Source organism: Sminthopsis crassicaudata, chromosome 6, assembly GCF_048593235.1.
Source record: "Sminthopsis crassicaudata isolate SCR6 chromosome 6, ASM4859323v1, whole genome shotgun sequence".
NCBI lineage: Eukaryota > Metazoa > Chordata > Mammalia > Dasyuromorphia > Dasyuridae > Sminthopsis > Sminthopsis crassicaudata.
The window spans coordinates 257,034,446-257,055,624 of record NC_133622.1 but is presented as its reverse complement, the minus strand read 5'-3'; the positions used below and the strand labels follow the sequence as shown (position 1 = coordinate 257,055,624).

The window sequence follows — 21,179 nt, the reverse complement described above, 5'->3', positions numbered from 1 at the left end:
CAGGAAAGGGAAAAATCTCGCTCCTAGCACCCAGCGGCTACCCTGCCCCTCGCCTCTGCGCATGCGCCAGCCCAGCACGGAAGGGGGGGCGGGGAGAACGCGAAGCGGCCGGTGCCATTCCTCCTAGGGGAATAGAGGCAGATGAGATGGGCCGTACCATTTAGAGGAGGGAGACGCCGCGGGGTTCGGACCATTCTGCCAGGAAGAGGGGGAGCCATCGAAGACCGTATCTTTGAGGTTTGACGCTTCCTTGTGGAATCCCTCATCGTGACTCTTCTCCATAAACCGGGTAATTACGGCAAAGCCCGGGCGCCCTCTCCTCGCATCCGGCCGGAGACACCGCGGCCTTTGCTGTTTCTCCGCGCCTCTCCCCCTCCGTCGTTTTTATGGATCTGCCCAACGGGTGGCGAAGGCGGGGGACGCCCCCGGAAGTGGGGCCAGTGTCCTTCCGGGTCGGGAGCGCGCTGGCGGCGACGGCGACGGCGACGGCGACGGCGGGGGTCTGGGCGGCCGCATCTGGGGCCTAGTTCGGTAGCGAGCGCTGGGCCGGAGCCGGAGCGGGGCCGAGTGGGAGTCGGAGCCGAAGACGAGCCGTAGCTGGGGCAGAGCGGAGCAGGAGCAGCGCCCGGTCGGTGAGTGCCGGCCTCCGCGCGCGTGGCCCCGCCGGTCCTCCTCGGAGGGAGCCCCGACCGGCCCGGCGGGCGCCCGGAGGCCGCGGCTGCTCCACTGGCTCGCGCTGGGGGCGGGGAGCCGGGTCCGGAGGGGGACGGGAAGCGGGACTGGAACCCGGGCCGGGGGGCTCCGCCCACGGCCGCCCTGCCCTGGGGGAGGGCAGCAAGGGGGGCGGGGGCGCGGCGCCGGGCCCCCAGCTCAGGCCGCGCTCCCCCCCAGCCCCGCCCCCCATGTCCAGTCATGGACGAGGACAGTCAGGACGAGTTGGTCAGCAGGAGCGCGGGGGCCCGAGCCAGGGGCCGAGTCCCGGTGGTCAGCGAGGCCGGTGAGGCGGGGGAGGGGCGGGAGAGGGGCCGGTCTGGGGGAGGGGCACCGGGTCTGGGGGGGGCGGGGTGGTCCCTGAGCCCCCTGTCCGTCCAGATGACAGCAGCGACCTGGGGCCCAGCTGCGACTCGGAGGAGGAGGACTCTGGCAGCGAGGAGGAGGAGGAGGAGGAGGAGGAGGATGCCGAGGAAGGCTCGGGTGAGGAGGGGTCCCGGGAGGGGCGGGGGGAGGGGGATCGGGCGCCGCTGACGCCGGTCCTTCCGCAGACTGGGACAGCGCCGAGGACAGCGCCTCTGGGGACGAGGACGCCTCCCCGGAGTCCCCCAAGGCCCGGCCGGACCCCTCGGCCGGGGGGGCCCCGAGCTCGGACGAGGACGCCGAGAACTGCCCCATCTGCCTCAACGCCTTCCGGGGCCAGGCCGTGGGCACCCCCGAGAACTGCGCGCACTACTTCTGCCTCGACTGCATCGTGGAGTGGTCCAAGGTAGGCGGGCAGCGCGGGGGGGGGGGGGGGGGGGGGGGCGGGGGGGGGCTGACCCGGCCGGCCTGACCGCCCCCCCTGCCTCCCCAGAACGCCAACTCCTGCCCCGTGGACCGCATCCTCTTCAAGTGGATTTGCATCCGGGCCCAGTTTGGCGGCAAAGTCTTGAAAAAGGTGAGTGGCGCGGGAGCCCCCGCCCCCCCCGGGCCGCGCAGGGCGCCCCCCGACACCGCGTCTCCCGCAGGTTCCCGTGGAGAGCCAGAAGGCCGCGCAGGCCGAGGAGGAGGAGGACCCCACCTTCTGCGAGGTGTGCGGCCGCAGCGACCGCGAGGACCGCCTGCTGCTGTGCGACGGCTGCGACGCCGGGTGAGGGCGGGCGCGGGGCGGCAGGGGCGCGGGCGGGACCCTCCTCTGGGGCCGGAGCCGCGGCGGGTGCGGGTCTCGGGGGAGGTTCGCCCGGGAGCGCAGAGTCGGGGTTCTTCCCAGTTTTCTGCAGCTACCCAGAGGAGTCCTCGGCCTCCGGGGGCTGCGCTGACCCTCGGCCCGGGGCGGTCCCTCGCGGGTCTCCGGGGAGCGCGCCGCGACACGGCCTCGTTCCACCGCGCAGGTACCACATGGAATGTCTGAACCCCTCCCTGAGCGAGGTGCCCGTCGACGAGTGGTTTTGTCCCGAGTGCGTGGCCACGGCTGCCCCCGCGGCGCCCCCCGCCGCCGCCGCCGGTAATCTCGGGGCCCCGGCCGCCCGGGGGAGGAGGGGCGGGCCTGGGGACCTGCGCGAGGGCGGGCCGTGACAGCCGCTCTCCCCCCAGACGCGGAGCCCGTGAGCGAGGAGGAGGTGGCCCTGCTCCTGGTCGACGTGGTCCCTACCACCAGCCGGCTCCGCCCCACCGCGGGCCGGACCCGCGCCATCGCCAGGACGCGCCAGAGCGAGAGGGTGAGGGCCACCGTGAACCGCAACCGCATCTCCACGGCCCGGAGGATCCAGGTGGGCCCGGGGAGCGGGAGGCCGTCGGGGAGTCGCGGACGTGGGGGACGCCTGGGCCTGCAGCCTGGGGGCCCCCCCCGACGGCGCCTGTCTCGCTCCGTCTAGCGGGTGCCCAGGTACCTCATGTCGTCCCTCCTGGACGAAACCATCGAAGCTGTGGCCTCCGGACTGAGCACCGCCGTGTACCGCCGGCCTCTCGCTCCCCGGGCGCCAGTCAGGAGGAAGAGAAAAGCAGGCAAGGGGAGGGGGCCTGGGAGGGAAAGCTCCCGCACCCCACCCCAGCAGCCTCGGGGCGCCCCCCGCTGGACCCCCAAGGGCATCGTGGCTCCCGGGGCTCGGGGGGGTCCAGGGCGTGCCTCGAACCCGCCTTCGCGTCCTTTCTCCAGGGAGGAGGAAGAAAGCGTCTGGAAGAAAGAGAGCGGCGTCCAAGTTGTCTGCGAGGAGCAAGGCTTCGGGGGCGCGGCCCAAGAGGCGCAAGTCCCGAGTGAAGAAGAGGAAGGGGCAGAGGAAGCGGGTACGGGCTCCTCCCCCCGGCGGAGAGGCCTTGGTCCTGGCGGCGTGACTTCTGGTCTCCAGAGGAGCAGCCCTTGGCCCGCCTGTGGCGGGGGCCGGAGCTTGAGGCCTGTGACCTGGGCTGAGGGAGGACGAGGTCCCCACCCCCCAGGCTGGGGCCCGCTTTGGGCGCTGACAACCGCTTTGCTTTTCCTTCTGCTTCACGGCTCAGGTCAAAACTGACATCACGGCGCGTTCTCGCCTCGCCAGGACCCTGGGCCTCGGGAAGCCGCTGCGCGGAGCCTCCATCCCTTCCGTGTACAAGCCCGTGGAGCCCTCGCTGGGGTTCATGCGCGCGGACATCGGAGCGGCCTCCTTGTCTCTGTTTGGAGACCCCTACGAGCTGGACCCCTATGACAGGTACGGGCGGGCCCCGGGCGCCCCTTCCCCCACCGTGACCTTGGCTGGGGAGGCCGGGGGTAGGGCGTCAGGCAGCCCTCAGCTGTGCGGTGGTTCTGGGCTGGGCCTTGGCCCTTCCTGGCTGTGACCCACGGTGAGAGGCCAGAAGTGCCAGCGGTGCGGGTGAGGGTCTCGGGGGGAGGATGTTGGCGAGGGCATTGGAGTCTCAGAGCCGGCATCGAGGGCAGCTCTGCCTCTGTGTCCCTGGTGACTCCTCCCGGTGTCTCTGGGCCCGTCCTCTTCCTCCTTCAGGGCCCCGGGTTGAGTCTCTGAGTGGCCTTTCCTGCTCCCTTCCATGTTTTTGTGAACCGCCTGGCTGGAGACAGGTTAAAGCTGGGGGGCCAAAGACTAGGCAGCCCCCATCCTCCCCCTTGGTTTACTAGCCAGGAAGCGGGGAGTGGCATCGAGGGGCTGCCCCGCGGGGTCCTGAGGCTGCGACCTCTGAGGACGAGAAGAGGCGAGAGCCCGGCCCACGGAAGGGGATCCTGCTCCTGTGGGATGGAGCCCGAGTCCCCTCCTCAGTTAATCGGGCCGCCCGCCGCTTCTGTCCCTCGTGCTTCCAGTGGCGAAGAGCTCCCGGCAAACCGAGCGTCTCCCCTGAGCACCAAGAGGCGGATCCTCTCGCAGTCTGCCCTCCGATCTCATCAGCCCGTGGCGAGGCCCGTTCCTGTGGGACTTTCCAGGTGAGGGTGGGAAGAAGGGAGGCGGGCCTCCCCAGAACCCTGCCAGGGGCTGCCGGGAAACTAGTGCCAGGCACTGTGCCAAGCCCCTGCTACAAAGAGATGAGACGCTCACCGTCGGAAGGGGGACGAGTCAGAAACGGAGGAGGCCCCGGCCTTCCCGTAGCATGTCGGAGGTCGGTGTGCTAGGAATGGAGGAGGGAAAGGCTCCAAAACCCGGAGGCAAATGGAGAAGCTCAGGAGCCGCCAGATGCCGGGGGCACGGGATCAGAGGAGGGGGCGGCAGGGAGTCGTCCCTGGAGTTCACTGCATTGGGTGGGTGGACGTGCTCCTGGTCTGGAGGCAGGCAGAAGTCAGACTTCTGGGCGGGGAGGGGTCCTACGGGGTTGACGGTCTCCTGGGGGAGACGCTGTGGAGCTGAACCAGACAGGGTGGGAGAGAGGGAAGAGTCCCGAGGACTCCGGAACCAGGGAAGGGGGGAGAAGGAAGACGTCCAAGGCAGATCTGAACTCGGACCTACCTATGTGCAGGCTCGGTCAGGGCTACTGAGTAACGCTAGCAAGCGTGGGGGATGAGGGGGAGGGGTGGCTGTCCTCCACCCTCTGAGCGGTGTCTTCCGGGGGATCTTCTGTCCTCTGCATCCCTCCTCTTGGGGAACAAAGGTCGTCGTGAGTCGGGAAGCACCCGAGGCCTGGCCCAGAGCAGTCGGCACCTCTGGCAGGGCCCCGCTGGCCACTGGGGCTGGCTGAGGGGGACCCGGACTTGCGTGCTTTGGCTTCTGTTGAGAACTTAATGCTCAGCACCAGCCTCCCTGACCAGGGCCCTTGCCCCCCGATGAGCGAGCGAGAACAGATACAGTCGCCCCAATGGCTGGGGTGGATTTAGGGTCTGTGAAGTCTCTGGGCCTCGGACCTCCGCGCTGGGGGATAGGGACACTTCTCCACTCCTGGTAGCCAGCTGGGGCTGGTAGAGCAGGCCCTGGGGGCCCTAGAGCTGCTGCCCTGGATGGCAGAGGAGTATCTGAAAGGACAGGCAAGAGTGGGCAGGAAGGGCCGAGTGGATCAGGGAGCGTCGCAGCCCCCCGTCCTTGGAAGCCAGAGAGGCGGGCGAGCAGTGCCGAGAGCTGCACCTCCCCTGCCGTTCCCTGGAGAGCAGGAGCTGTCCTTCCCCTCACCACCTTTCTCTGTCGGACGCGCTGACCACAAACATCCCCACGGCCCTTAGCCCTTTGGACGCTGGTATTGACAAGGTCTGGCCTGGCAGCATCCCTGAACCTGGTTCTGCACCAGCCATCCAGGTGGGCACGGTGCCCTCGGACTTTTCCTGTGAACAGAGCTCTGCCACGTCCCGAGGCATGATGAGCGGTGCCCCCACCCCCCCTCAGCTTCTCAGGAGCACGGCATGGGGCAAGGGGATCGCATGGGAGAGCCCCTACCAAGGGAATGGAGCAGGGGCTGACCCAGAAGAACGTGGGCAGACATCAACCCTGACTCCCAACTGCACAGAGCTTGAGCGCAGGGCCTCTGGGCCGGGCCTTCTTTGGCCCGCGGGCTGGACCTCCTCTTGGACTTCATCCATCTTTGCTTCCCTCGCCCCAATGAGGCTGAGCTGGACGAACCGAATCCGGGAGTAGCACCGCAGATAAGGAATGCGTTGGAGGCTGGCGCCCTCCTGCAGCCTGATTGAGCCAAGTGCCCTAGGAAAGATGCGGGACCCTGACCCGGATCCAGCCCCTAAGTACCCAAGGAAGTGGCGAGCTGGGGGGGTGGCGTGTTGCCCCCTGGGACAGGCGCCCGGATAGTCCCCGGAAAGTGTCCCGTGGTGGAAGGGGGCCCCAGGTTCTCTGCTGAAGCCGCCGCGAAGTTCCTCTTCCTCCCTGGCTGAGAGGACGTCTGTCTCCTGTGACTGGGCCGGCACGTGGGCCCTGTCTCCTTGCCCGCTTCCCCAGTGGAGGGAGAAGCTGCTCCTTGTGCGACCAGTTCCTCGTTGACTAAGGGCCCATTCTCGTTCACCATCCTCCCCTTCCCCCAGCCTGGCTCTGACAGGGCCACCCGGGGAGATCTCGGGAGGCCAAACTCCGGGCACTTTCTCGGCAAGCTTTTCCCGAGCGCCGCGATGGGAACTGAGCTGGCAGTCCAAGAGAGGCGCTTCCTTCTGGCCGCAGACGGGCCTCTGGGCGAACGCAAGGTCTAATGCAAAGGCCTGACTTTGGCTTTCAAAGACCAGCCCCACCTGTGCAAAGAGAGACAGGCTGGGCTAGCCGGGAGTTGGCCTGTGGCGGGCCGCGGTCCAGGAGGGGCCAGAGAGGCTCACAGTGGGTTGCCCTGGCACCGCTGTATAGAAAGGATGTTGGGGAAGCTGGCGAGAACCCAGAGGAAGGCAGTCAGCATGGGGAAGGACTGCTCTGATGTGGAGAAAGCTCAAGCATTAATTAGGCACCCACGGCGTTCTGGGACCCCACACAAGGACCAAATCTGAGGCCCCCCCCCCCTCCAGGGCCCTCAGCCCAATGGGGAAATGACACGCAGATAATGCCAGATGGATGAGCTCTGAAGGGTCCCGGGTGTGAAGGGAGCATAGGAAAAGGAAGGACTAGTTGTTTCTTGGCACCTTGAAGCCCCGCCTCAGCCTTTGCCCTGGAGCCACTTCCACAGCTTGTCGCTGTAGCGCCGTCCCCCTCTCTCGCCCTGGGCTTTCAGATGAGCCCCCTTTGACTTTGCCCATGTGGGGTCACTTAGAAACAAACCGTCCCGTCAGTAAGCCGGCTCCCGAGGGCTGCCTGAGTTGTGGGAGGCAGATCGTCCGGGCTCGTGTGACTTCTCGTGCGTTTGGGATGAGCTGGGGAGAGGGCCTTCGCCATCGGGCTCCCCGGGGGGCTGTGCTGGTCTCGGTCCAAATCGTCCTTGTCCCGGCTGGTCACGTAGGGGTTGCTCCAGCTTTGGGGTCGTGCCCCAAGGCTTTAATGCGGCCCAGCTGCCGCGTGCATTCCCAGGGCGTCGGCACCAGCAAGCGTAACTTCTTGTCTGTCTTCCTGGTTCAGGAGGAGCGTTCCTGCTTCGGTTCCTGAACAAGATGTGGAGGTGGCTCCTGTCCCGGACCTCTTGGGGAGCATCCTGTCTGGGCAGAATCTCTTAATGATGAGCGGCTCCGACGTGGTCATCAATCGAGACGGTTCTCTCACAGCCCGCAAGGCAGGTAAGGCCCTCGCTAGCACAGCTGGTCACCCTTGGTCAGTTGGAATGGAAATTAGGCTGGGGGCCGTCCTAGCTGCCTTGTGCAGCCAAGGCACAGCTCAAGGACCCTCCGAAGGCAGGGATTGCCGCCGACAAACGCGACTGAAATCGCTTGGGAGGGGTGGGAGAGAGTCGCAAGTGTGCCGAAGCTAGAGAAAGCGATGAGGATGTTAGGCTTTTCTTTGTGGAACAAGTTGTAGTCCAGGCTCAGAGGACACGTGTCGGATCGCTTGCCTGACTCTGTGTGGCGGTCCCCTGCCTAGAGGACCCCTGGGGAAGGGCGTCCTGTCCTGGCACAAAGGGACAGCGCTCAGAGTTGAGAGCGAACACGAGAAAAGTGGATTTCGGTAGTGAGGGAGGATGTGCTTTCGAGCGGACGAGTGAGTGGTCAACGGCCCCCTTGGCATCTTCTCTTTTTCAGCCCCGATTTCCTTGCAGAGAAGCTCAGCTGCTAAGAACCGGGAAGATGGAGAGACCAGGAGCAGGGCTGGTGTCCAGGCCAGGACCTTGCAGTCAGGGACTTCCGTGGCGCGCCTCAGTTCAGATGTCTCTGAGCATTTGGGCTCAAACTCATCTGGGGGGCCCCCCCGCCAGCATGCTCTCTCCTTCCTCCTCTTCCTGCCTTAGGGGGTCAGAGAAGTCTGTGACCTCTTCCCCGAGTGAGCCCAGAAGGGCAACTGTGAAATTAGAATATTCAATGACTCCTCGCCCAGTTCAGACGCAGAACTTGGCAAATAGGAACAGGCTGGGTTTGAAACCCAACGGAACGCTCCCGCTTCATGGAGACAACAAGCGTCCCGTGGCAGTGACGTCTGAGTCCCCTAAGGCTTTGAGTAGGACAGCAATAGGACAGCCCCTCCCGGCAGCTCCCCGCAGGATCGATATCTCCGAGCTTCCAGAATACCAAAGATGAGACGAGAAGGCCGCGCTGGCAGCGACGGACACGTGGATGCCATGCCCACCGGTGCCCGCGGCGCGGACATCCCCAGCTCCTGCATCAACCGGCTGAACTGGGCGGGAGGGCAGCGGCCAGCCTGCCCGAGGGGGCCATGGGGAGAGCAAACCGGGCAGCCGTGATTCCCAGGAGCCTAAGACACATTCAGGTAGTGGCAGCGGTGGTGGCTCCTGTGCCAGTGCTAGCGGTCCAGGCTCCCACAGCAGCCTGGCTGCTTTCGGGCCATCCCGAGGCAAGGGTCTAGGCTCCTCATTTGAGAGCTTTCGAATTAACATCCCTGGAAACACGGCCCATGCCAGCCGACTCCCGAACCTGGCTTCTGTAACACTTTCCGGCCGGTTGACAATAAAGTCCAGCGTAAGGAGAACCCTTCGCCCCTCTTCTCTATCAAGAAAACCAAGCAGATCAAAAGCGAGATCTACGATCCCTTTGACCCCACGGGGTCCGACTCTAGCTCCCCCAGCAGCAGCCCCGAAAGGCTCGGTGCAGGGCTCCTGCCCTCCGAGATCACCCGCACCATCTCCGTGGACAGCCCGAAGGTGCCGACCTTCCAGACCGTCCGCTGCGTGACCTCGTACACAGTCGAGAATATCTTTGGCTCAGGTTCTGATCCGTCTGATGGGCCTTCCTCGAGCCATCCCGAGCGGGTCACCACCGGCGCCTCTGATCTGGAGAAGAGGTGGAGGAGGAGGAGGAGGAGGAGGAGACTGGGAGGAGTCCCTGTGCCTCCACCACAGTCCGGCGACGACTGTCAGAGCGGGAGTCCCTGGAGGCCGAACGGGCGTCGTGAGCGGCGCAGCACTTTCTTTGATGCGGAGGAGCGGACCGTGACATGCGTGACCATTGAGCCAGCCTCGCCCGAGGGAGGAGGAGGAGGAGGAGGAGGAGGACGACGACAGACCGGGCCGCCACCACCCACAGGATTGTGGAGATTCACTTCCCCGTCCCGGTCATGGGTCCAACTCGAGCTCGCGCAGCCGCAAGAAAGCCAAGCGGAAAAAAGCCTCCGGCAAGGAGCGCAAGAAGACGCGGTCCCGCTCTCGCTCACGGTCTCACTCCCGGGAGAGAAGCTCACGCTCCACCTCCTGGTCCGTGGAAGAGGATTACGCCAAAAAGCACCGGGTCAAGGCCAAGACGCGACGGTCGTCCAGCGACCGATCCAGCAGCCACGACAGAGCCAAGAAGAAGAGAGCCAAGGAGAAGAGCAAGGAGAAGAGGAAGGGGCCCTGGTCCCGGGACCGCAGGAAGTCGCGCTCGCGCTCCTGTACCCCCGGCAGCTCCTCATATGAAGTCTGTGAGAGCCGCAAGAAGAGGAGGCGGCGGTCGGGCTCGCGGGCCCGGGGCCGAGAGGGCTCGCGGTCCAGCAGCACCGACCGAGCGCGCAGGCACAAGCACCGCAGGCAGAAGAGCTTCGAGCGCTACGAGAAGAAGGAGCGGAGCTCCCGTCCCCGGGACCGCCGGAGCTCCCGCTCACGGTCGAGGGAGAGGAGGAAATGGAGGTCCCGCTCGCCTTCCGCCTCCAGGTCCCGTGAACACAAGAGGGCCAGGTCCAGAGAGAAGCGGCCCCGCTCGCGCTCTCGCTCCCGCTCTCGGGACAAGAAGCAGCCCGAGAAAGACGCGTCTCCCGTGGCCCCGCAGGAGGAGCCCAAAGCACCGGCCCCTGGCCAGGCCCCTCCCAGCCCCACGGAGCCACCACAGGACCCCCCGGCTGCAGAAGAGACGCCCCCTGCAGCCCCAGGCCGACCCGAGGCACCCGTGGCGGTCACAGCCGATGACCTCGACTATGGGGAGACTGTGGAGGCGGAGCACGTGTTTGATGACTTCTCCAGTGACGCTGTCTTTATTCAGTTGGATGACATGAGCTCCCCCCCTTCCCCAGAGAGCACAGACTCATCCCCAGAGAGGGGCCTCCTGCTGCCCCTGGCTCTGCCTGTGGCCAGTGCCCAGTGCAGTGGGAGCCTGGGGGATGCTGCCAGCGCCAAGTCGGAGGCCCCCCCAGAGCCTCCAGCTCCCTTGGAGGGCCCCCCGGGCGAGGCCCCGCCCTCCCAGGGTGCCCCGGAGAACCAGGTGGGGGAGGGCCCTGTGGTCAGAGAAGAGATCAGTGAGGCCGTCGAGTCTGAAATGGAAGTCATTTCCCAAATCCCCTTGCTGAAATCTAAAGCTTTGGTGAAGAGGGTGACTTGGAACCTCCGGGAGGAAGAGGACAGCGTGGCGGGCCCCGAGCCCGGGCCAAGTAAGGACCGGGGGCGGGGGGGGGGGGCGGGCTGGGCGCGGAGGGGGCAGGTGGAGGCCCCCCAGGGAGCTCTCGTCTCCGGAGCGCAGGGAGGGCCCTTCTTGGCCAGTCTCCCCAACCCACAGGACCCGGCCAGGCCGGCGTTCGGGGCCGCTTCCCGTCTCTTCCCTCTCGCTTCCTTCCTTCTCAGACTCAGAATCCTGGCCTCCCATCCTCACTTCACCCTCGGGGGCCACGTCTGTTCCCTTCCTCACTCCCCCTTCCCCCCGGCTGACGGCAGAATGACACAAGGAGGAGGGGACCAGGTCCCCAAAAGCCACTGCTGGCGGGGCCAGACTCTCGGGTCTCGAGCCGGCTGGCGTCCCCGCGGCGAGGAAGTGACCGAGGCCAGACCTGGATCCTGCTCCGACGGTCCTGGCCCGGCTTCCTCAGCAGCGCTGCTTTCTGGCTCCCTCCCTCTGCAGGGCCGCCACTCCACAAGCTGCCGCGATCTCTGGAAGGGGCCTGGAAAGCGGAGGATTCGGACCCCGGCCTAAATCAGGTGCAGTCCCGTGAGCCTCCTCCCACCAATTACATGGTCGCAGAGCCCATGTTTCCCGACCTAGATTGTGCTCAGGTTGGTGTCCGCTCTGGGGAAGGGCCGCGGGCAGCATCCCACTCCATCCTCGGGGGCCGCCATCCCACCCACCGCCCATCCCGCCCCACCCGCGGCTCTCATCTCATCGTCGGCATGCCAGGCGCCACCGGGGTCTGGGGGGGGGGGGGGCGGCGGGGCCGGCCAGGAACTGGCGCTCTGACAGTGGTGGGGCGGGGGGGTGTGTCTGTGCAGGTTTACAGCCCCAACATGCCTCTGCCCCCGACTCTGCCCCCAAGCGTGCCGCCCTATGCCCCAGTCAGCCAGCCCACCGTGCAGTTTATCATGCAGGGCAGCCTGCCTCTCGTGGGCTGCGGGGCAGGACATAGCCTGACCCCGGAGCCAACCGTGCTGGCCGCAGCCTCGGAACCCAGCGCTCAGGCGCCAGGCGCGGGAGACGGGGAGGAGAAGGTGGCGGCGGCCAAGCCGGCGGCCGAGAGGACAAAAAACGAAGAGGTGAGTCGGGGGGCCTGGGTGGGGAGGAGCGGGGCCAGGGCAGGGTCCCCTACCCCCCATGCCCACGGTCTGCGCCATCCTCCCGTAGTACATGAAGAAACTGCACGTACAAGAGCGCGCTGTGGAGGAAGTCAAGCTGGCCATCAAACCCTTCTACCAGAAGCGGGAGATCACCAAGGACGAGTACAAGGACATCCTGCGCAAGGCCGTGCAGAAGGTGAAGGGGGGGCCGGGCGGCGGGCGTGGGGGCGGGCCGGGGCCGCTGGGCCAGGCCAGCTGACCACCGGCCCCGGGGTGGCTCCCCCCAGATCTGTCATAGCAAGAGCGGGGAGATCAACCCCATGAAGGTGGCGAACCTGGTCAAGGCCTACGTGGAGAAGTACAAGCACATGCGGAAGCACAAGAAGCCTCTGGAGGCCGAGGAGGAGCAGCACGACGTGGAGAACTGAGGCCGGGCCGGGATGGCAGCCCCCTCCCCCCTCCCCCCGCCTGCAAGCACACACCCCGCAGCGACCGCCATTAAATTCTGGGCTGATGAAAGCACCGCCGCCGTTCTCGGGGTTTCCTTTGGTCTGGGCCCCGTCCCGGTCCTGGTGTGCAAGGGGCGGCTTTTTATATATATATACATAGCTATATATATATATATATATATATACAGTAACTCTATATTCTCTAGACACTGTTTTCATTGTGTTCTAATTTATCGAAACATGGATTGTCTTTAGAAACCGGAATCGATTTCATACTTGAAATGGGCGGCCTTGAGCCGGTCCACGCGGAGTGGACGCCGGACGGCAGGAAGGGCTGGGCCACCCCCGCCGTCCCCTCCCCCGTGTAGGAGACTTGTCTTCTTGTTCCGATTACGTTTCCTGTTGGTGAATTGGGGGCCCCTTTCCTGAGGAAAACGGGTGCGGGCAGCGTCCGTCCCTTCCCCGGCTCCTCCGGGAGCGCCACGCCAGCCACGTGTGCGGCTAACGTCTGTTTGAGAACATTTTGTATTTTTTGAGTAGAGTTTGGTGGCTTTAAAGCGTTCGCGTTGTTTTGTCTTCCTTCTCGGTGAGGTGGGGGAGAGTGGGGGCGCGGCGGAGCCCAGCAGCAGGCTCAGGTCGGGTTCCTGGGACTCTGCTCCCCACCCCAGACCCTTAGAGGCCGAGCCTGCAGGGAGCCAGGGGGATGGAGACGCAGGTGCAGACACCAGTGGGCAGGTGGCCCGAAGAGTGGAGGGGTGCACAGGCCGAGGGCTCGGTGTTGGGGGGGGTCGGAGGGGGGAGGACATGGGGGCCAGGGGACGAACACACACGGCGTGACTGAGGAGGCCCAAAGGCAGAAGAGTTTTTATTTTATGTGAGAGGCGAGAAGGAGCCGCTGCCCACTTGGCTAGGATAGGAGGCGCTGGGCCTGTGCCGGACAGGAAGGAGTGGGACGGCTGCCCCCCGCAGGCTTCGGGCCCCTGGAGCTCAGCCAGTCCCGGTGCCGCCCTCCCCCGGGCAAGGGCAGCACATCTAGGCCGGGTATTCGGTCTCCATGAGGAAGTTTTCCAGCACTTCGTAGAGGCTGAGGCTGTTGGAGACCTGCAGGCTGAGGCCGCCGCTGTCCAGGGAGGACACGCCTTCCTGCCGTTGAACGGCCTCATGGCACAGCTGGCAGATTCGGGGCACCACCTGGGAGGGGAGGGAGACACCTGAGGGGGGAGCTGGCGCAGGCTTTTGCACCGCCCCCTGGGGCTTGAAGTGGGCCAGAGGGGCCCACCTTCCCCAATACGAACCCCCCACCTTCACCAGGATGAGGTTCTTCTCCACGGGCCGCCTGGACAGGGTCTGGCCAAAGCCCAGGTAGATGGTGTAGTCGGGGGACGTGCGCCGCCTCTGGTCCCTGTACTCGGCCAGCTCTAGGAGAAAGCTGCTGTGAGCCGGGGGCGGGAAGGAAGGGGGAGACCCCAAGGGCCCGGGACTAGCACTGACCCTGCCGGAAGACTGAGAAGTCGAAGATGGGCGTGGCCTCGTTCCTGGGGAGCAGGCGGGGCGGGGGCGGAGTCTCCGAGGCCGCCAGGAGGCCGCCGCGCTCCCAGTACACCTTGCACCTGCCCATCCGCTTGGCCCAGAGGCCCTGCCCCCACAGCTGCAGCTGCAGCCCCGGCTCCGTGTGCTGCCTCAGCAGCTCCGTGTAATGCGCTTGCTTCCGGTCGGCCAGCCGCAGCGCCTCCGGGCTGGGCAAGGCCACGAGTTGGGGGGCCGCGGGGGGCGCGCGGGGCCCGCCGGCCACTAAGAGGCAGCTGGCCTGGGCCACGGCCGCCTGCCCCACCACCTGGCCCTTGTACAGGATGGTCACGTCCAAGCCCGTGGGGAGGGAGCCTGGGGAGGGAGGGAGGGGCCTGAGGGTGGGGGAGAGGCCTAGGGAGGGAACCTGCGGAGAGAGGGAAGGGCCTGGGGAAGGGGGAGGGGCTCCACCCGAGATGCAGGCCCGCTCACAGATACACACACACAATCACACACTCACATACACACAATCACACATTCACATACACACACACTCACATACACACTTACATACACACACACTCACACACACACTCACACATTCACACACACTCATATACACTGACACACGCTCACACACACACACACAATCACACATTCACATACACACACTCACATACACACACACACACAATCACACACTCACATACACACACTCATATACACTGACACGCTCACACACACACACACAATCACACACACTGACTCACATACGCACATACACACACATACACTCACACTGACACACACGCTCACACACACGCACATACACATTCACATACACACACACTCACACACACACTGACACACACACTCACATACACACACTCACACATTCACACACACTCATATACACTGACACACGCTCACACACACAATCACACATTCATATACACACACATACACACAATCACACACACGCTCACACACACATACACATACACACACACACGCTCACACACACACATAAACATACACACACACACGGTCACACACACACAATCACACATTCATATATACACACATACACACATACACAGAATCACACACACACTCACACACTCACACACACACTTATATACACTGACACACGCTCACACACACACACAATCACACATTCACACACACACTCACACATTCACACACACTGACTCATGCACATACACACATACAATCACACACACAATCACACACTCACATACACACAATCACACATTCACATACACACACACTCACATACACACTTACATACACACACACTCACACACACACTCACACATTCACACACACTCATATACACTGACACACGCTCACACACACACACACAATCACACATTCACATACACACACTCACATACACACACACACACAATCACACACTCACATACACACACTCATATACACTGACACGCTCACACACACACACACAATCACACACACTGACTCACATACGCACATACACACACATACACTCACACTGACACACACGCTCACACACACGCACATACACATTCACATACACACACACTCACACACACACTGACACACACACTCACATACACACACTCACACATTCACACACACTCATATACACTGACACACGCTCACACACACACAATCACACATTCATATACACACACATACACACAATCACACACACGCTCACACACACATACACATACACACACACACGCTCACACACACACATAAACATACACACACACACGGTCACACACACACAATCACACATTCATATATACACACATACACACATACACAGAATCACACACACACTCACACACTCACACACACACTTATATACACTGACACACGCTCACACACACACACAATCACACATTCACACACACACTCACACATTCACACACACTGACTCATGCACATACACACATACAATCACACACACACACTCACACACTCACACACACACTCATATACACTGACACACGCTCACACACACACACAATCACACATTCACACACACACACAATCACACATTCATATACACACACATACACACAATCACACACACGCTCACACACACATACACATACACACACACACGCTCACACACACACATAAACATACACACACACACGGTCACACACACACAATCACACATTCATATATACACACATACACACATACACAGAATCACACACACACTCACACACTCACACACACACTCATATACACTGACACACGCTCACACACACACACAATCACACATTCACACACACACTCACACACACTGACTCACATACGCACATACACACACATACACACACTCACACTGACACACACGCTCACACACACGCACATACACATTCACATACACACACACACACTGACACACACACTCACATACACACACATTCACATACACACACTCACACACACATACACACACTCACATACACACACATACAATCACACACACACACATTCACACACACACTCATATACACTGACACACGCTCACACACACACACACACAATCACACATTCACACACACACACACACACTGACTCACATACGCACATACACACACATACACACTCACACACACTGACACACGCTCACACACACGCACATACACACACTCACACATACACACACTCACACACACACACACTGACACACACACACACATACACACACACTCACATACACACACTCACATACACACATACAATCACACACACACTCACACATTCACACACACTCATATACACTGACACACGCTCACACACACACACAATCACACATTCACACACACACACTCACACACACTGACACACACTCACATACACACACATACAATCACACACACACACATTCACACACACACTCATATACACTGACACACGCTCACACACACACACACACAATCACACATTCACACACACACACACACTGACTCACATACGCACATACACACACATACACACTCACACACACTGACACACGCTCACACACACGCACATACACACACTCACACACACACATACACACACTCACACACACACACACTGACACACACACACACATACACACACACTCACATACACACACTCACACACATACACACTCACATACACACATACAATCACACACACACTCACACATTCACACACACTCATATACACTGACACACGCTCACACACACACACAATCACACATTCACACACACACTCACACACACTGACACACACGCACATACACACACATACACACACACACACACTGACACACACGCACATACACACACACATTCACATACACACACTCACACACTCACATACACACACTCACACACACTCACTGACTCACACTCACATACACACACACTCACACTCACATACACACACACACACGCACACACTGACACACACACACTGACACACATTCACATACACACACACTCACACTCACATACACACACACGCACGCACACACACACGCACACACACACTGACACACATTCACATACACACACTCACACACACACATACACACACACACACACACACTCACTGACACATTCACATACACACACACACTCACACTCACATACACACACACACGCGCACACACGCACACACACACACTCACACATACACTGACACACTCACATACTCACACACACGCCCGCCCCCCGCCCCCCCCTCCGCTTTCTCACTGCTCAGAGGGAGCGGGGGAGCTGGACAGAAGCCTCCATCCCGAGGGCGGCCGGCCTCGCTGAGACTCGGAGCGGGCTCTTTCCCTAGGAGGCAGGAATGGGCCTGGCTGAGCCCTCCTGGTGGGAAGGGACAGAGGGGGCCCAGGACCGGGCTCTCCCCACGCGCCCCCACATCCCAGCCTTCCTGGGTCTTCCTCCGTAGGGCGGGGCTCGGGGCGGGTCCCCCAGGTGGCTCAGGGCGGGGCTCGGGGCGGGTCCCCCAGATGGGAGGGGCGGGTCCCGGGGCGGGTCCCCCAGGTGGCTCAGGGCGGGGCTCGGGGCGGGTCCCCCAGGTGGCTCAGGGCGGGGCTCGGGGCGGGTCCCCCAGATGGGCGGGGCGGGGCTCGGGGCGGGTCCCCCAGGTGGCTCAGGGCGGGGCTCGGGGCGGGTCCCCCAGGTGGCCGGGGCGGGGCTCGGGGCGGGTCCCCCAGGTGGCTCAGGGCGGGTCCCCCAGGTGGCTCAGGGCGGGGCTCGGGGCGGGTCCCCCAGGTGGCTCAGGGCGGGTCCCGGGGCGGGTCCCCCAGGTGGCTCAGGGCGGGTCCCCCAGGTGGGCGGGGCGGGGCTCGGGGCGGGTCCCCCAGGTGGCTCAGGGCGGGGCTCGGGGCGGGTCCCCCAGGTGGCTCGGGGCGGGGCTCGGGGCGGGTCCCCCAGGTGGCCGGGGCGGGGCTCGGGGCGGGTCCCCCAGGTGGCTCAGGGCGGGTCCCCCAGGTGGCTCAGGGCGGGGCTCGGGGCGGGTCCCCCAGGTGGCTCAGGGCGGGTCCCCCAGGTGGGCGGGGCGGGGCTCGGGGCGGGTCCCCCAGGTGGCTCAGGGCGGGGCTCGGGGCGGGTCCCCCAGGTGGCTCGGGGCGGGTCCCGGGGCGGGTCCCCCAGGTGGCTCAGGGCGGGTCCCCCAGGTGGGCGGGGCGGGGCTCGGGGCGGGTCCCCCAGGTGGCTCAGGGCGGGGCTCGGGGCGGGTCCCCCAGATGGGCGGGGCGGGTCCCCCAGGTGGCTCAGGGCGGGGCTCGGGGCGGGTCCCCCAGGTGGCCGGGGCAGGGCTCGGGGCGGGGCTGTCCACCTGAGGCCGCTTCCTCAGGCTCTCTCCCGAGCTCTGCTGGGAGGGGAGAAGGGGCGCGCGCCCTCGGGCCCGGTTCTGGGCCCCGCATGAGGCCGGCCCGGCACCGGGACTCCCCGCCCCCATCTCTGGCCGTCTCCCTTCCCTGCCAGCCCGGGGCTGCGACAAGCCCTTCCTCCTTTCCCAGCCCGGGCCTGTCAGCTGAGGGCCGCCCTCGCTCCTGCCCCGGAAGAAACCAGCTTCCCCTTTCTCACAGCTGTGACCCCCGCTCAGAAATCGGGGGCTCCCGGCCGCAGCCCCCTTCCCCCGAGCCGCCCTCGCAGCTGACCCTGGGCCGGGCTCACCTGGGGAAGAGTCAGTGGCCTGCGCCAGGCCCGCCAGCTCACTGTGCGCCAGGGCCAGCTGGAGAAGGTCGGGCCCGGGGACGGCTGCGGCCGAGCTCGGGGACCAGGGCCGGGCCGCAGCCCCGCCCTCCCTCCCCGCCGGCCCCGGCCCCTCACCGGCGGCGTCCAGAGAGAGCACGCGGAGGCCGGCCTGCAGCTGGAAGGAGACATGGGCCGTGTGTGGGGGTGGGGGCCGGGGGAGGGGAGCAGTGGGGGGCCGGGAGAATGGGGGTGGGGAGCAGTGGGGGGCCGGGGAGAAGGGGGGGCCGGGACGCTGCTCAGAGGGGTCGGGCTCCCTTCCTCTGGACTTGACGCAGCCTCCGGTCTCTGGGATCCTCCCCATGCCATCGGCATCTCTTGACGGCCCCGGGGGTAGGAAGAAAAAGGGGCGCTCCAGGCTCCACTTGTCCCACGAACCTTTGTCATCGGGCCATCGACCACAGGGCCCAGAGGCCCGACGCCCGTCGGCCGCTCCTCCCGGGCGGTCTTGTCCACTTCTGGAGAGGGCGAGAGGTTGGGGGAGGGAGCGTCCCCTCCATATCTCGGCCCCCTCCCGGGATGACCCCGGAGGCCCCCCCACCTACCTGCTGTCCAGGGCCAGGGCTGGCTGAGGGTGAACACCTTGTGGGGGTCGTGCTCGTCCCAGGACCTGTCCTCCACCAGTGTGAACAGCTGGGTGCTCTTCAGGGCGCAGCGGAAGTTGGTCTTCCAGTGGGAGCGCTCTGAGACCTCCGGGGGCTGGGGGCTGCTGCCCTCAGGGCTGGGTCGCCACCGACCTCGAGCAATGGCCCAGGCCTGCCAGGAGCGAAGGGTGGCAACTGAGCCAGAGCAGCCCGGCCGCCCGGGCACAAGCCCTGCCCGGCCCCCACGGGCCCCACCTTAAAGATGCTCGCATCGTCTTCGCTGATGTCCTTCCGAGACAGGTGTTTCCAGGGCACCCGGAAGCAGGTGCGGGCGGCGTCCAGCCAGCCCAGCCCCTGGTAGCGCCCACTGCTGACCTCCCCCAGAAGCCATTCGCCAAACAGCACTCGCTGAGACCCCCTGCAAGGACGGGCATCGGAGTCCCAGGTCAGGGGGGCCGCGGGGGCCGGGCAGGGGGGGAGCCGGGGGCCCGCTTCTTCCGGGGGCTCCGAGCGATGGAGCCTCTTACCTCTGGGCATCCAAGGCCATGGTGACTCACAGATACTCCGGGTTCAAGCTTGTTCCAGATCGGGGCCCTACGGAGCAGAGGGCGAGGGGACAGGAATGGCAACGTGGCCCAGGAGGACGACAGGGTCTCGCCCAGGCCGGGGCGCTGCCCTTGCATGAGCCAGGCCCCCAGCCCTGCCCCCTCCCCTCCGGCCTCGGAGCTCTGGGAGACTGGGCCCAGTTGTGGGAAGGACAGTTTAAGGAGGTGGCAGAGAGCTTCCCGAGAGGCCCCGGAGTCCATGGGGCACAGGGAGGGCCATTCAGCCCAGAAAAGAGAAGGCTCAGGGACCACGGAAGGCAGGCCCAGCCCCGCGGCTGGGAGAGATGGCAGGAAGCTTCCTGACACCCGGCCCAGCTGCGGCCCAGGGCATCAAGGCGGCCACGCCGGGCCGGCCCCGGGGATTGGCGGAGGTCCCCCAGTCTCCCCGGGGAACAGCCGGCCGAGTCCCTTCCCTCCCCCCTCCCCGGCCGCCTCCCCACTCCTCGGCCCCCTCCCCACTCCCTCAGCCCCCTCCCCAGGCTGGCTTTGGTACTTGCCCAGACCCAAAGGGAAAGGCTGAGCCGGATGAGTCAGGGAGGAGCCTGGGAGGAAGCCCGGCCCTGGCCCAGAACCCATCCCCAGCTGGGACTCCTCTTAGCTCCTTCCCACCTTTTGCCTCTCAGTGCCCCCCCCCCTTCAGTCCTTCGGTCCCTGGGACAGTGGGATCTCTGCTTTTCTCTCCCTCCCCCCAGTCTCTCCCTCTCTGGCCCCTCCTCCCTTTGCTCCCAGTCTCAGGACCTGCAGCCTGGAAGCAGGAAATTTGTTTCATTGGAGTCCTGCCACTCTCCTGCTTTTATAGGACTCCCCTGGGGGTGGCGCTTCGCCACCCCCCCCCCCAACTCGGCCCAGAAGGAGGAAGTACCCCCGGGCATAAGAAACGGTTCTGGGCCCCGGCCTCCCAGAAGTCACGTGCCCCAAAGGTGGAAGGGGTGGGAGAGATCCGGAGTGGGAAAGAGGGGTGTCTGTCTCTGAATGTGTCCGTTTTTCTGTCCTTTCAATCTCTTTATTTCTTTTACCTGTTTCTCTGTCTCTCAGTCTCTGTCTCTGTTTCTCTTTCCTCTCTGTCTTGTCTCCTCTATGTCGGTCTGTCTCTGTTTCTCTGTCTCTCAGTCTCTGTCTCTGTTTCTCTTTCCTCTC

The 21,179-nt window shown here is 64.0% G+C and overlaps 2 protein-coding genes across 5 annotated transcripts in view; one reads left to right on the top strand and one right to left on the bottom strand.

Moving 5' to 3' along the window:
- Positions 1–209: 209 nt before the first annotated feature.
- PHRF1 (PHD and ring finger domains 1) lies at positions 210–12,147 on the top strand. The gene is given in 23 exon segments (XM_074274657.1): positions 210–632; positions 892–997; positions 1,093–1,194; positions 1,263–1,480; positions 1,568–1,651; positions 1,722–1,843; positions 2,085–2,197; positions 2,287–2,462; positions 2,568–2,697; positions 2,849–2,976; positions 3,187–3,374; positions 3,977–4,096; positions 7,134–7,288; positions 7,748–7,946; positions 7,948–8,222; positions 8,225–8,334; positions 8,336–8,585; positions 8,588–9,234; positions 9,236–10,514; positions 10,979–11,130; positions 11,344–11,604; positions 11,693–11,821; positions 11,913–12,147. Coding segments are annotated over 22 exon segments (5,064 nt in total). The 5' UTR covers positions 210–632; positions 892–912; the 3' UTR covers positions 12,054–12,147.
- A 136-nt stretch (positions 12,148–12,283) lies between these two features.
- Positions 12,284–21,179, bottom strand: part of IRF7 (interferon regulatory factor 7) — an 11,171-nt gene continuing 2,275 nt past the window's right edge. Inside the window, exons 1-10 of one of the 4 annotated variants that reach the window (XM_074274650.1) lie at positions 20,781–21,179; positions 19,965–20,031; positions 19,693–19,855; positions 19,399–19,609; positions 19,232–19,311; positions 18,776–18,971; positions 17,303–17,425; positions 13,566–13,955; positions 13,377–13,492; positions 12,284–13,265 (exon numbers count right to left, since the gene is read on the bottom strand). The exon at positions 20,781–21,179 is cut by the window's right edge and continues 2,275 nt beyond it. In XM_074274650.1, coding sequence (XP_074130751.1) covers positions 13,107–13,265; positions 13,377–13,492; positions 13,566–13,955; positions 17,303–17,425; positions 18,776–18,971; positions 19,232–19,311; positions 19,399–19,609; positions 19,693–19,855; positions 19,965–19,984 — 1,458 coding nt within the window. In that variant the 5' untranslated portion in view covers positions 19,985–20,031; positions 20,781–21,179 and the 3' untranslated portion in view covers positions 12,284–13,106. Of the gene's footprint in view, positions 13,266–13,376; positions 13,493–13,565; positions 13,956–17,302; positions 17,426–18,775; positions 18,972–19,231; positions 19,312–19,398; positions 19,610–19,692; positions 19,856–19,964; positions 20,735–20,780 lie in introns of those variants that run through there. The other 3 variants (XM_074274649.1, XM_074274651.1, XM_074274652.1) reach the window with 3 other exon arrangements.